This window comes from Apteryx mantelli, chromosome 4 (genome assembly GCF_036417845.1).
Source record: "Apteryx mantelli isolate bAptMan1 chromosome 4, bAptMan1.hap1, whole genome shotgun sequence".
NCBI lineage: Eukaryota > Metazoa > Chordata > Aves > Apterygiformes > Apterygidae > Apteryx > Apteryx mantelli.
This window is the reverse complement of record NC_089981.1, coordinates 85621497-85635217: the sequence shown is the minus strand read 5'-3', so window position 1 is coordinate 85635217 and position 13721 is coordinate 85621497. Positions and strand designations below refer to the sequence as shown.

Here is a 13721-nt window from a genome sequence, read left to right as displayed (position 1 = left end):
CAATACCACGGTCTCCCAGCAGTAACCTCTCCCCACCGTGAAAACAGAGAAGTCATTCCTAGCCTTTGGTTTCTCTTTGAGTTGGCTGCTCATCCATGGAGCGCTTTGCTTCTATCTCCTGCTACTTTTATGTCTTTGAAAGTCTTCGTGGTGGCAAAGCTTTTATGAAATCCACTTAGGTGATAGATGTTCAATCACCTGTTCCATCGTATTCATCAGCTCCTTCAAAGCATGTGAAGGCGTTACAAACGCCGACTTCTCTCTACAAAAGCCTTGCTGCCATTTCCCCAGTGCATCGTATTTATCACATGCATCCCTGGATATCCGTATTCACCTATTCTTTGTTACGCTCTCCCCGATTTTGCCCGGTGCAGGAGTCGGACGGATTGGGCCACCGTTCTCCAGCTTGCTCATGGGACCTCTTCAGAAACCGGTGTCAAGGGTGCTACTTCCCACCCCTTGGGGACATATAATAATGTATAATAATAATATAATAATAAAATATATAATAAAATAATAATAAAATAATGCAGCCATTTCATATTTGGATCTCTTTAGAAGCCTTGGGCCAATAACGTCTCACCCTGGCAATTCGTTGCTCGGTCAATTCACCCATTTTTTCTAAAACCTCTGCTGTTGACGTCTGTATTGAAGAGGCTCGCCTGACCCATCCCTGATAAAGCTGGTTTTGACGTGGGAATCTCCAGATCCTCCTCCCAGTGTGGACAGATGTAGGGACGTCATTTAGCCAAACCCCCATGGTTTTAGCTCCCTGAAGTCTCCTTTTACCCTTGCACTGTCTGTTGGCCCCAGTGAGTCTCCGGTAGACTTTCGGTCTCTTATCTTTTTATATGTGTTTTTATGCCTTTGGCAAACTGCTCTGCAAAAGCCTTTTCACTTGCCTTATTGCGGTTTAATATCTCATTTGCCAGTGTTTATGCGATGCTCTATTTTCCTCGTTTAGACCTAGCTTTTTGATGGCTATCATTTTTATTCCTAATAGCCTCCTTCACTCTGCTGCTTAACCACTTTGCTTTTTAAAAATCCTTTCGGGGCTTTATAAAGGATGGCTACATGTTAAGGCGGAGCCTGTAACATATCTTTGAACTGCTGCCATGACCCTCGAAAGCATTTTATCCTTTTGGCTGTTCCATTTATTTTGTTAATGCAGCTCTCTTTTTTGAATTTTAGGCATTACCGTGAATCAAGACCACCACACGGCACGATGGAAAGTTAAGTCATTAGCACGCAGACGTCTTCCCAGATGTGGCGAACAAAAATGAGTCTATTTTAGCCCAATCAGTTAGGCGCTGAACCCCATATGTAATGCGCAGAAACACGGGGTTGAAGGTGTCTCCACGACATATCGGGCTCACTGCTGTATCGCTACAAGCAATTGCATCATAACGTATTTATCAGATCTCGTTTTAAAACGCTCTGCCCCGTCTCCGAAACTGCCCGGCTCTCCCGCGACGCTGGCTGGAAACCCCGCTGTTGAGGGCAATAGCACGGGGCTCTGAACGGGAACCTCCGTCCCCGTCTGCGCATTTGCGGGAGCGGGTTAAGCTGCCGGTACGACGAGAGCGCTATTGACCCTGCTCGATACTCTTCCTCTATATTTCAAGCTCTTTCCCGGCGCCCTGATTCGCGAAAGCGCGGCAGGGCGCGCGCAGGCTCCAGCACATCTGCAAACGCTTTGCTGCATTAGAGCCTTATTAATCTGCCTGCATTTAAAGCAACCTTTTATTGCATTTTAAAAACAAATGGCTCGGCACCGTTGCTTCATGTTTGGGATTTCGGAGAGGGTTGATTTTAAGGCTCTTCTGGCACTGCTGGCCAGGACGGAGCTATCCACAATTTGCACTTACGGGGAACCGTCTCCCACCGAGCTGCCCTTTGCCGCGCCGGAAAGTCGCTCGGCGCGATCCTGCAGCCGAGACCATGAGATATTTCGAGTTTCAGAGTAATCGAATGCAGCTGGGGTACATTTCTCAATGATTTCGCTGGATTGGGGGGAAAATGCTAGCGAAGCGTTGCTTGCTCCGGTTACTGCAAGGAATTTCTGTAGCCGGAGGAAAGAATTGTCCTGTTTCTGGGGGGTTTAACATGAGTTTTGGCTTCCAGGAAGCCAGACTGCACCGAGCGATTTCGGAGCATTTCGTGCAAGTTGATTTGAGTTGGTTTATGCCGTGAGAAAGCAAAGCTAACGGGAAGGTCTTACGTTTTGGGGGGAGAAATGGGAAAACTTGGAGAGGATGCAGCCAGCAGGTTTGTTTTTCACGCTGCTTGCTGGGCTGTATTTGTTTTCTTTGACAGTGACTTACGGCCCGGCTTTCCTTTCCATTTTGTTAGGGCAATAAAGAAGATAAATCTGTAATAATTCAGCTCTCCGTCTTTAATAAAACCTTGTCTTCTTCACGCAGCCCCTGGGAAGATCTCCATTCCGCAGCCCGGCGAGATTGGCTGGGTTTTTCCATCTCACCTCTTCGCCAGAAACGACACAAAAATAACGCACCCGGGGAAAATTCATAGCTAAAATGCAGTTTTGGCCAAAGGGAAAGGTTTCGGCGAGCGGGGCAGGGCTCGCTGCCGAGCTCTTCCGAGCCCCGGTGACGGCGCTGGGCCCCCGGGAAGCGGAGTGGCAGAGGCTCCGCGATTGCTCACCGTCGGCTCTGTGCCGGGTCCGGGCCTGGAGGAGGCGGAGAGCGGCCGCAGGAGACTTCCCGTTAGATTTTATATAACCTCAAAGTTTCTTTCTGATCGGAGGATAAAGGGAGCAGGTAGCAACGACTCCTCTGCCCCAGACGCAGAATGAGAAATACGGGAGGGAAAAGCATCCAGGTGCCGGTGCTGGTGCTGGCACCCGCGCAGCAGCACTCTCCTGCTGGTGGTGCTCCCCAAGGTTGCCCGTCTGGGGAGCTGGGTGGAACCCCTCCCCAGCATGAGGAGACCTAGAACCTCCCTGGAGGCAATCTAGAACCCCTAAACCTAGAGCCCCCAGATCTCTCGGAGGTGATCTAGAAACTGCAGCCCAGACAGTGCTCTAGAGCTTCCCATGCTGCAGGCAGCCCAGAACCCTCCTCCTGGGCAGCAGGCAACCTAGAACCCACAGAGGCCACCCAGATCTTCCCCGGTGATCTAGAACCCCCAAGCACCCAGGCAAGAGGTGTCCTAGAGCCCCACTTTGCAGGCGACCTAGAACCACTCCTGGATCTAGAACCCCACAACGCACTCTAGAGCCCTTGGCAAACTAGAGCCGCCTGTAGGTGGTGGCCTAGAGCCCACTCCCCCTGTAGGTGACCTAGAACCACTCTGGTGGGTGCATGTGTGTGGGAGGAATCTAGAACCCCAGAAGGTGCTCTAGAACCCTCGGTGATACAGAACCCCCTCCCCATACAGGCATCCTAGAACCAGCCCGGCAGGCAGGAGGCAATCTAGAAGCCTGCGAGGTCCTCTAGAACCCTCGGCGATCTAGAACCCTCGCGGGTGCGCGTGGCCCGGCCCCGCCCCTTGCCCCGCCCCCTGCGGGGGGGCGGGAGGCGGTGCTGAGCCCGCCGGAGCGCGGCCCCTTTAAGAGCGGCCCCGTCCCCTTTACTCTATGTTTACATAACAGAGCGAGGCCGTACCACTCGCGGCCAGCGGAGGGGGGGGAGAGGAGGGAAAGGGGCGGAGCGACGCGGCGCATAGCCCCGCCCCTCTCGCCCCCCTCTCTCCCTCCTCGGGCGATGAATGGGAGCGCGGCGCGGCGGGCGGGGCCACGTGTGCACGGGGGGGCGGGGGCAGAGCGCGGCTTTGCTCCTCCCACCCCCTGCCGGGGCGAGTTGGTACGTCCCCCTCGGCGCTCCTCCCCCCCCCGGCGGGTGTAGTGGCCGTTGTCGGGCAGCCGTTGGCTCAGTGCGGGGCGCAGCGCGGAGCCCGCTCGGGACTCGCCCCCCGCGGCGGCGGCGGATGGGACTGTAGCAGCGGCGGCGGGTGACTTCGCGGCGGCCCCATGTTTTCCCCCAGCCAGGAGGAGCACTGCGCCCCCAACAAGGAGCCCGTCAAGTACGGGGAGCTGGTGGTGCTGGGGTGAGCGCTGCGCAGGGGCGCCGCGGGGAGGGCGGCGGGGGGGGCGCCGTCCTGAGGCGAGCGGCGGGAGGGGGAGGCGGGTGCCCCCCCCCCCTTCCCGCAGCGCGCGCCGCCCGCGGGGCGCTTTGTCTCCCCCTCTGAGGGGAGGCGCGAGACCCCCGGTGGGGGGGGGGGGAAGGGGGGCGCGCGGCGCTTCCCGCCTCCCCCCTCATCCGCCGCGCGGGGCGGCCGTTGGGACCGTTGGGGCTGCGGTTGCTGCGCTGTTCGTTGCGCGCGCGCGTGTCCATGTGTGTGTGTGTGTGCGCGTCCGCCGCGAGTAACTTTCCCCGCGGGAGGAGCGGGGAGAGGCGGAGGGCACCTCGCGGCGGGGCCGTGCGGGGCCGCCGCGGCTCGGCGGGCTGGAAAGAAACTTTGTGCGGGGCCCGGTGGGGATTGGGGGCCGCCGAGCGAAGTTGCTGCGTGAGGCCGCCGGGAGCCCCCGGCCCCGTCCGCCGCCGCCGGGGCCGCTCGCAGGTGCTGCCGAGCCGCGCTCCGCTCCTGCAGCCGCTCGCCGAGCTTCCCCTGGCGGTTTCTCTGCCCTCGCCGCTGTGCGCTCCGAGAGACGGCGTCCTCTTTGCAGATTGCAGGGGAGATGACTTTGGAATTAGGAGGAAAGGCGGGGGGAGGAGGAGGAGGAGGAGGATGGAGCGCTTATATTCAGATTCGTAGTGGAAATGTTTATTTTTCTCAGCTTGATAGGGATCTTAAAGTAATCCGCTTGGTATTATGTTCTTGCCCTGCTGTTAAAGCTTGAAGCCTTTCTGCTGAACGCCGTAGAAGCAGATGAGAGAGAAGCATCTAAGCCATGCTTGTTGGGAACCTTTGTGAACCTTATAAGAGATGTTTAATTTTGATAGTTTAATATCTAGAAGCATATGGTTAATGGAATAATTTTGAGTAATAAATAGATTTCCAGCCAGCCATGAAGCAGAACAGTTAAAGCCTTGCTGCATTATTAAACCTCCCCCAGAATCTGTTACATACTTGCTGGAAGGTCGTAGAAAACCTTATTCTTGTTTCTTAATTCTTTTTTTGTCAAGTCATTTCATAAAGAACTATGTTCACCTCTGCAACATGACTGAATGGCCAAGAGCAAATAAAAATAGCAGTCAGGACTAGGTAGCTGAAATGTCCAATGGTGTACCTTTTTTTTTCCTTAGGGGATGTTAAATGTTGCTTATCACAAGGCTATGTCAAGATATAGTTACCATGGAATAAAATTCAGCTGTTACCATGAATGTGGTATGACTGGTACTTAAAAGACTTGAATTTAAGTCAAGTAACTTGATTTAAGAGAAATATCCATATCAAGCCAAATTTAATAAAGGAATGTTCTTACTGTTAGAATTGTGAACATGGAGGGTAACCTCTGCTGTGCAACACTCTGTCTCTAACAATAAAATCATAGTATAATGTTGAATCTTTAATTAAATTAGAGTGCATAAATTGATGTTGTGCTGCAGAGGCTTTCTCTGCACAGCTGGAAGCATTTTCCTTTCTGTTGCTTTACTATTTTTAGCAGCAGTTGAAAGTACAGAAGTATGAAATGTTTTGGCTTTGATCTTCACCATAGCAAAGTCTGATATGCTTCTCTGTAAACATTAATATGCATTGATCTTGGCTTATAGGTTCTGGTAAAGGTCTTGATCTTCCCAGTTGTGTGTTGAAACATGCCAATAAAATTTAAATAACCTCAGTAGTTTTATAGAATGGATAATATTCAAGAACTAAACCCAGTCACGCTGAGTTTCTTCTGGGTGTTATATATAAAAAGGCAAACAAATCCTCTTTGTAGTACAGTTGCCAATAAGTCTGCGAACTGGCAGCTGAATCTTTCTGTGGCTAGTATATCTTTGTAGGCTACCTTAAACTACTTTGAAGCACAATAAGGCATTGGCCATCAAAGTTTCCTGACAAAATATAGTTGGTAGACCTAATGTAGAAATAGGTAGATGTGGTAGGAGAAAGTCAGAGACTGCAGTTACTTCGGTAATTACCCCTTCCACTTCTGGACCAAAGATCAGGGTTTTAAGATCGGTTTGACATTTTTAGGAGTTGATTACCACATTTCCTATCAGAGATGTCTGAAATGTTATATGTAGTGCCATAAATAATACAAACTCATAGTTTTTTTTTTTTTTTTTTTTCTTAGTGACTCAATGCTTGTGGCTAGGAACTCTTGGAACAGCTTGAGCATCTGTTCTGTTTTCTTTTAAAAATAAAGGGGGGGGCAGAAAAACTTCTGAAATTTCTTAATACTTTTTTTTATTAAATTCTTGTAATCTGGAATTCAATTTAAATAAGACTGTGTTAACCTGCTCTCCTCTCCAAAGTGAAACTGAGACTCTGAACTGCCAGAGCCAAGTATCACAGCTCTTGTTATAATTGCTTGATTAAAATGATACAGTGACCTCACAGCTAGATTTTTAAAAACTTGTTGTTGTGAGACGCTATGTAGCTTAAGAAAGAAAACATTGATGTTGATGAAAAATTTCTATCTTGAGCTGTAAGACTTTTAAAATACTTGGTGAAAATGATGATGTACAAGGAAATTAACATACCTGGCAAACTGCTGAAAATTCTATTTCTAAGATGGCAAAACTTTCCCTCTCTCTTTTGCTCATACTACATCTTAGCAGTATTAAAGTAGAGTTGTTCTATACTTAACTTTTAAATCAAGGGGAAAGTGTTCTTTTGGCAATAGGTAGTTCTCCTACAAGAATGCGTTCATATTTTGTCTCGCAGTTGTTGTGATTGCTTGTCTTCATGTTAATGTGATGAGAGGATAAAGCCTAACATGTTTGAAGTCTGTCATTGCTGCAAATACGTTTCTAATAACCTTTTCCCAGTAGTCCGTTAGGTATTTTCTATAAGTGATGTGGCAGTTCATATTTGGTCAAGATTTTGTTGAGGTTTACTTAATGTTGTTGTGAATAAAAGCAGTTTATATAAATCAAGCCAGACAGGTCAAGATGCATGGTAAAGAAGAGATCTGGTTGATTGTGAATGGCTGCTTGTAGTGTCATCTGCTCACAAAAACCTATGCATTTCTTGATAAAGAGGAAAAATTAATAAAGTTTTTTTTTTTTAAAGTATATTTGAAGTCTCCTCAAAGTACGAGACTGCTATATATTTCTTGGAATGCAAGGCTGGAGGGAGTTATGAACGAGATGCTGAATACTTTAACAAGAATCTGAATAGGGTGTGACAATATTATTATTAAACTCTTTTTCAGTATCCCTCATGTGACTTATTGAATATGTTATATAATACAGAGCAACTAATGGTTAAGAACTCTGCTAGGGAAAGCAAATGAAGTACTGTCCTATCCCCCTCCTCCCCCCAGCCTGAATTGTACTGTGAAGACTTGATTCTAATGCAGTGGCCTTCTAGCCAGTATGGCCTTGTCTTGTGCAGTGAGTGCTTGTCTTTGGCTGTGTGTGGATATATTTCACTGGCGGCAGTTGTCAATGGTCTGGTGCCATTCAATCTCTTTCTCTTCCTCTGGGACTTTGTGAATGTAAATATGTAGCTTGAGCTATGGGAATATGTCTTTGCAGACTTTTCTGGTATTTAATGATGCTGGTGAGTAGTTCTAACTTCTCAGAAAAGTTGCTTGATTAAAATTAGGCAAGCTGAAGGAGGAATACCAAGGAAGTTTAAGTCTTAGTCAATGGTTGAGCTCTCTAGCAGTAGAAAGATTTTGGCCCTGATACTAGATCCGCTGAATTCAGCATCTTACCAACAATTCTAAGGAACTCTGGGTTGAGCTTCTAATAGGCCAGTGAAGTATGTGTGTGTATATACACACACAAATATATAGTTTGTTTTATAGACTTTGTGAATTTTGCGATGTATGATCAAAATTCTTATTTAACTAGACAAAAATAAGGGCTGTCACTCAGTGTTGTTAGAGTGGTCTCTTTGAAATCACTGTCAGCATTCTGTCTATACATTTTCCAGAGTCAACCGTTGAAAAATAAATGAATCTGTTAAATTAAAGGCTGCAGTGCCCAAAGGGACAAGTATGAATTGTTATTTGGGCTTTGTTTAATGCAGACCGTTGAACATCCTTGAATAAACAGGCTGTAGTTCTGCTTGAATTCAACTTTTGTGGGTGGGGGAATCTTGAGTCTGGGGTTACAGTGATAAATTCTACCATAACTTTTGGGAAGTTGTTCTGAATGATAGACTGTGTTATACTTTGATCAAATTTAGATTTGAAATGTGTTGTTTCATGTTAATCTGAAGAGACCTGCATTTTTAAACTTCTGTTTCTCATATGGGCTTTTTCTGACTGATCAAAGTTACTTCTTAACTGCTACCTCCTTGGTGAGTTAAAGCTCCTTAAGTGTTTCCTACTTTTAAGCATATTTCCCGTCCTCAAATTGTCTGTTTGGCTTTTCTTTGAACTCCTTTTGTTAATCTTCCAGAACTGCACAGCAAGAAACTAATGTGTTTTTTCAGTAATGTTGTCAAATACAGAAACAGTATAGGCTCTATACATGTCTTTATCTATTTGCTTCCCTTTATGTGCCAAAGGGGCAGGGTCATCTGGGCCACAGCATTAGACTGGGGTCTCATGTTGCACTTTCCATGGATTTGCTGTTTGATATAAAGCTAAAGCTTTGTGTAATGCTTCTGTAGTTTTCTATACTGTACAGCTTAGATAAGTTACTGAGACTGCTTTTAAACCTTATTTAAAATGTACTTTAGGCTTCATTTAAAGGAGTGTCTATAGCAAATACTAATAATGGTAGCCCCCTATTAAATATCTTAATGTCATTCTTACCTCTGAGAAGTGTTTGCTTTAACAGCCATAGTTGGAATCTGCTGTTCTGCAGAAACTATATATATATATATATATATATATATATATATATATGTATGTATAAAAATTTTGATATTGAGAATTGCTTCTTGGAGACCTTTGAGTGTCAGTGCTTATTTTATGATAGAGCTTGTATGCCACATATTGAGAAAGCGATCAGTGCTAGTTCAGGGCTTACAAGCAGATTAATCAAACACCAGAAATATTGTCTGAATAGAACATTGACTACACTGTAGAAAAAATAATAGAAAAGATAGTAGAACTGGATTTGAGGAAAGAGTCATGGATTTTTTTTTCAATGAAAGCTTGTGTATGGCTGAGTAGAGCAAAGGTTTTATTTCGTTGATGCTAAGAAATAAAACAAATCGGAGTTGATTCTCTGTGACTGTCCTATTTCTTGGAATACTTTTGACTTTCTTGGAGTGCAGATTTATATCCAATTGTAGGTTTTATTCACAGCATCTTGATACCAATGTAAAATTGGGGATCAGGAATTTCAAACTCTAGAAGCTAAAATCTACATATGCTGAAGCAAATCAGAGTATCACACATCTACTTGCTTAATGCTTATCGTAAAAAGGAAAGTGAGTGCATTCTAGAAGTTAAACTGTAAACCCCCTTGGCATCTACTAGTAGATCACATGTATGGAAGTGGAAAAGACTCTTTCTCTTAAGATATAGAAAACGGGTTTTTCAGACTTGTTTTCTCAGAGTGAGACTTTCTTGCCTTTGACTGATGCACTTCTCATGTGAAACGAAGAAGCTGCTACATTCTTCCCCTGGCAGAATCAGTGATGCATAGTTTTCCGTTTTTACTTGAAATTTATAAATGAGTGGACATCATAAGTCCCCCTTTTCTACTTTAAAAATATGCTTATAAGACTAGAAATTACTTTCTAGGCTATTAAGATCTGTATTTTTTTTTTCCTGAAAGCAGCATATTGTTTAAGGTATTTCATGCTCCATGTTAAAAGCAGGCTGTTTAAAAACTGTGATTACGAGGTTGCTTGAGAACAGTGTTTCTCATAAGAAGTCAGGAACTTTTTAGTATCCAGTTTAAGCTAAACCATAGTAATTTTATATTCATTTATTATGGAGTTAGTGCTGCCCTTTAACTTGCTTAGTCCTTATTCCTTGGTAGTGACAGCGCATACCAACCTGGTACTTTGAGTAGATGTAACCTTCTTCTCTTGTACTCCAAGCTAATGATAAGCTGTGTGTATATAGTACGGCACTGAGCCTGAGCCAAATGCCTTGCTGAAGGTATGGTTTGTTAGTTCAGAGTGCCAGCAGAGAACTTTTACAACTGCCTGCAAAATGCTGTAGACGTGCCTATAGGCAACAGCTGTTTAGCTAGGCTGGACTGGCCATTGTCTTGCCTCCTGTTTCTTGGAGGTATTGTCTGCGCTTGGCTCTAAATTTGTCTCGAGTATCCGTGATTAGAATGAGTATGAAACTTTCCAAAGGAGACACCTCTAGCACGTTGTGCAGCGGCAGTCTTACCTCACAGGCTTCTAGAAGAAGTGCTTCTCATGACATAGTCTGGGGTTGTATTTGGTTCTTCTACAGTTGTTGTGTTTGTGGCTCATTTGTCCTGTAGTCGGCTGTTTACTATTAAAAGCAGAAAAAGTAGAGGAGGAGTCAGTCTGAGCTCCCAGCTTGAAGCAGAAACTCTTCTTAGTTTCCGGGTGTACTTTGTATTGTCAGTTGTATTTGTGCTGTTGGATATCCTAAAGCCTGGGTTGAGGATGCCTTTCAGTTTTGTCAACAAAGGTTGTCAGTGTGTATCCTCACTCTGTTCCGAGGCCGCCAGTGAAAAGTTCATGAGGCTTGTCCAATGATTAAACCTTGAGGGACAAGAACAGCAACTCTGGAACAGAGAGCATGCCTACTTCCAGAAAGACTTGTAAGGCAAAACTTTCTTTTTTTTTTTTTTTTTTTTTTTAATATAAATACTTTAGTATGTGTGTTCTCACATTTGTCACTTCTGTGGCCTGCGTATGCTAATGCTGCATTGAAGGGGTCCCTCTTTTCTTTTAAATGACTTCTTTCTCTCTTGACAAGATGCTGTTCAGAATTTTATGCCTCCCTTATCTTTGAGTATAAGCTACGATACTCCGCCAGTTCTCTTCTCTTAAAAAGTAAAACTCTTGAAGTGTCTCTACTGGACTTGGGTTATTTTTGCTGAAACACCTTTTATTGCCTTAGTAGGAAAGAGTTTGCTCACTCTCTGAATTAGATTAAAGGTTGTTTACGTGCTGATGTAATTGTGTCACTTGTACCAGGATGTATTTCGTGTTTTTACTACTTAACAAGTCTACTGCAGTGAGGTGTGAAACTCTTCTCCAGTTGAAGGCTACTTTGCATTCCTTGCTGAAGAATGACAATTCTCATTTTTATTAGTCTGTATATTACACCATGTATGTTGTAGACCATATAGATGTTTAGCTTCATATAGGTTTTTACTGGGTCTTGAGATTCTAGCAGCATTCAGACACTTTGGGGAACCAATTCCTAACCTCTCTGGCAAGCTGTAAGTAACATCTGGAATTAGACTATTTTAATCCTATCACTCAGTAGCCTAGAATAGCACTAAGTCTAGAGCAGTAGGGGCTTCCAAAGAAGCAGATTAGTGTGCTTTTAGGAGGGGGGGGAAAAAGGGGGGGGGAGGGGAGAAGAGACACCCTGGGCAGGGGGAAGGGTAGCAGTCAATAAGCTGTTCATGTAACTACAGATGGAAATCATGGCATTGGGAATTCAGTAGTAAGAGAACCTACTTTGGGTTTGACTGACTTTTCAAAAGAGACATCTTTCTACTGCCCTTCTCACAAATAGCCCTTGATGTCTAGAGCTGATAATGGAGCTTAAGATACAAGATGATGTTTATATAGGAAATCTTTACACAGCAAAGCTTGCAACAGTTGTAATATAAACGTTCAGAGCCTTTGAAAATTGTTACTGAGGGGAGGTGTGGGAGGGGAATCTTGGGGTTTAGTATGATTGGGTTATAAATGATATGTGTGAACATGGTGACACTGGACTTATATTGTCTTGGTGTAGCTTTTAGTAACTTGTTCTGATTAGTATAATTTCTGTTCCTAAATATAGGAGCCTTCTGAGAAGTATATGCAAGCATCAGCTGTTTCACACTGAACTTCTGTTCAGTTCTCCAAGGCCAGAATATGAAGTTCTGTGAGGTCAAGCAAAAACACACATTGAACTTCTTAATGGCTGCAATTATTAGATCATGGTGCAGAATGAATAATTCGCTTAAAGGTTTCCTCTGTTTCCCAACAGACATTTCATATTGGTGAAATAGACTGTAAACAGAAGTAGTAAAAATGGATGCAAACAACATCTAGAATGTTTGTTTCATTTAAAACAAGGAGGTTTTGAGTTAAGCTGGACTTGATTAGGCATGGCATGAGGGTGCTAATTGCTGAGAATCTATTAGACACACTTCTGTCAATAGCAGTTTTTGTCTTCCCTAGGTAGGGAAAGGGAGCAAGCCCTGTTTAGTGCTTCTAAAAGTGATTTACTTTAGTTGTCCCCTTCCCCCCCCTCCCCCCCATTTAACAATATCACCTTCACTGTGGACTTAGGGGTGTACTGAACTGCCTCACCAAAGGAATGGGAGTGAGGAAAGAAAAGTTAGAGGTAATTGGCGCATAGTATGTTTCGGGGAGAAAGCCAGCCAGCATTGTGGTCCTCTACTGGAGTATCGCAGTGTTAACTGATCCCCGCTGTTGTAAATTCTACTTTTTGCTCTTTACGTACAAGGAATGAGGACAAAGAAGCATTGGCGTAGTCTTTCTCTCTAACTGGTCAACAACATTTTGGAAGGAAATCTTCATATTCAGCTACAGTGATGTGGTTAGTGGGCTTTCAGATTACTCTTCGCCCTGAAACGTGTATGCTGTCTTTATTTTATAATCCAACAAGCTGATAAATTGTCATGAGAAAACTTTATTCTTCAAGCTGGATGGCTTTAGTTGTGCCTAGCAAACAGGTAGACTTTAAATGGATGAGTTGTAGCCTCTTAAGGCACATAAATGTCATGGAATAAGACAAAGTGGTACTAACTGTGAAGACAATTAGTCACTGTATGAAAGTAAACAAATTGAAACATATAAAGGCTTGAATCTCCAGTTGTGTATTACAAATAAACTAGAGACCAAATGTGCAAACTCTCTAGCACGTGCCTTTAGGAAGAGTGAAAGAACTGTTTAGTCTAGACACAGAAGTTAATGGGCTGAAACTTTGATTTAAGCACAGCTGTATTTCTTTGCGTGGAACAGCAAGACTTTATTTTGATTGTTGATGTCTCATTTAGTAATAGTGGAGTCATACCCTTTGAAACAAAAGTAGTGTGCATGTGTTCTCCTTTAGTATGAAAGGCTGAACTGCTGAAAGATATTGAGAATTGCACAGTTCCTGTTTCTCTGCACATTCTGTGACAGAGACATCTATTTGAAGTGGATTACTGTAAGTTTTTTCTGGAACATTGGCTAATAAACCAAAATGTTGTTTTATTTCCAATTTGCCTTCCTTCCAGTCCATGCTTGACCTCTGAAAGCAAACAGCTGTAAAATTCAATGCTCAGGTTCAAAAATCACTTTGATGTTGCAGAGGAATCTTTCAGATTAGATATGATTTATTATCTTGCAGTAATAGTCCTTTCCTTCCCACTAGAGACATATAAGACATATTCTAAATGACTTAAAATTTGGTGGATGCTTTTAAAAAATAAAAAAAATCCTAATTTGGTGGAATAGTATCCAAG

At 44.2% G+C, this 13721-nt stretch overlaps 1 protein-coding gene across 1 annotated transcript in view; it reads left to right on the top strand.

Annotated features, from left to right (window-relative positions):
* The first annotated feature begins 3880 nt into the window (after positions 1–3880).
* PELI2 (pellino E3 ubiquitin protein ligase family member 2) overlaps positions 3881–13721 on the top strand; it is an 84008-nt gene continuing 74167 nt past the window's right edge. Inside the window, exon 1 of the mRNA XM_067295130.1 lies at positions 3881–4068. Coding sequence (XP_067151231.1) covers positions 3992–4068 — 77 coding nt within the window. The 5' untranslated portion in view covers positions 3881–3991. The remainder of the gene's footprint in view (positions 4069–13721) is intronic.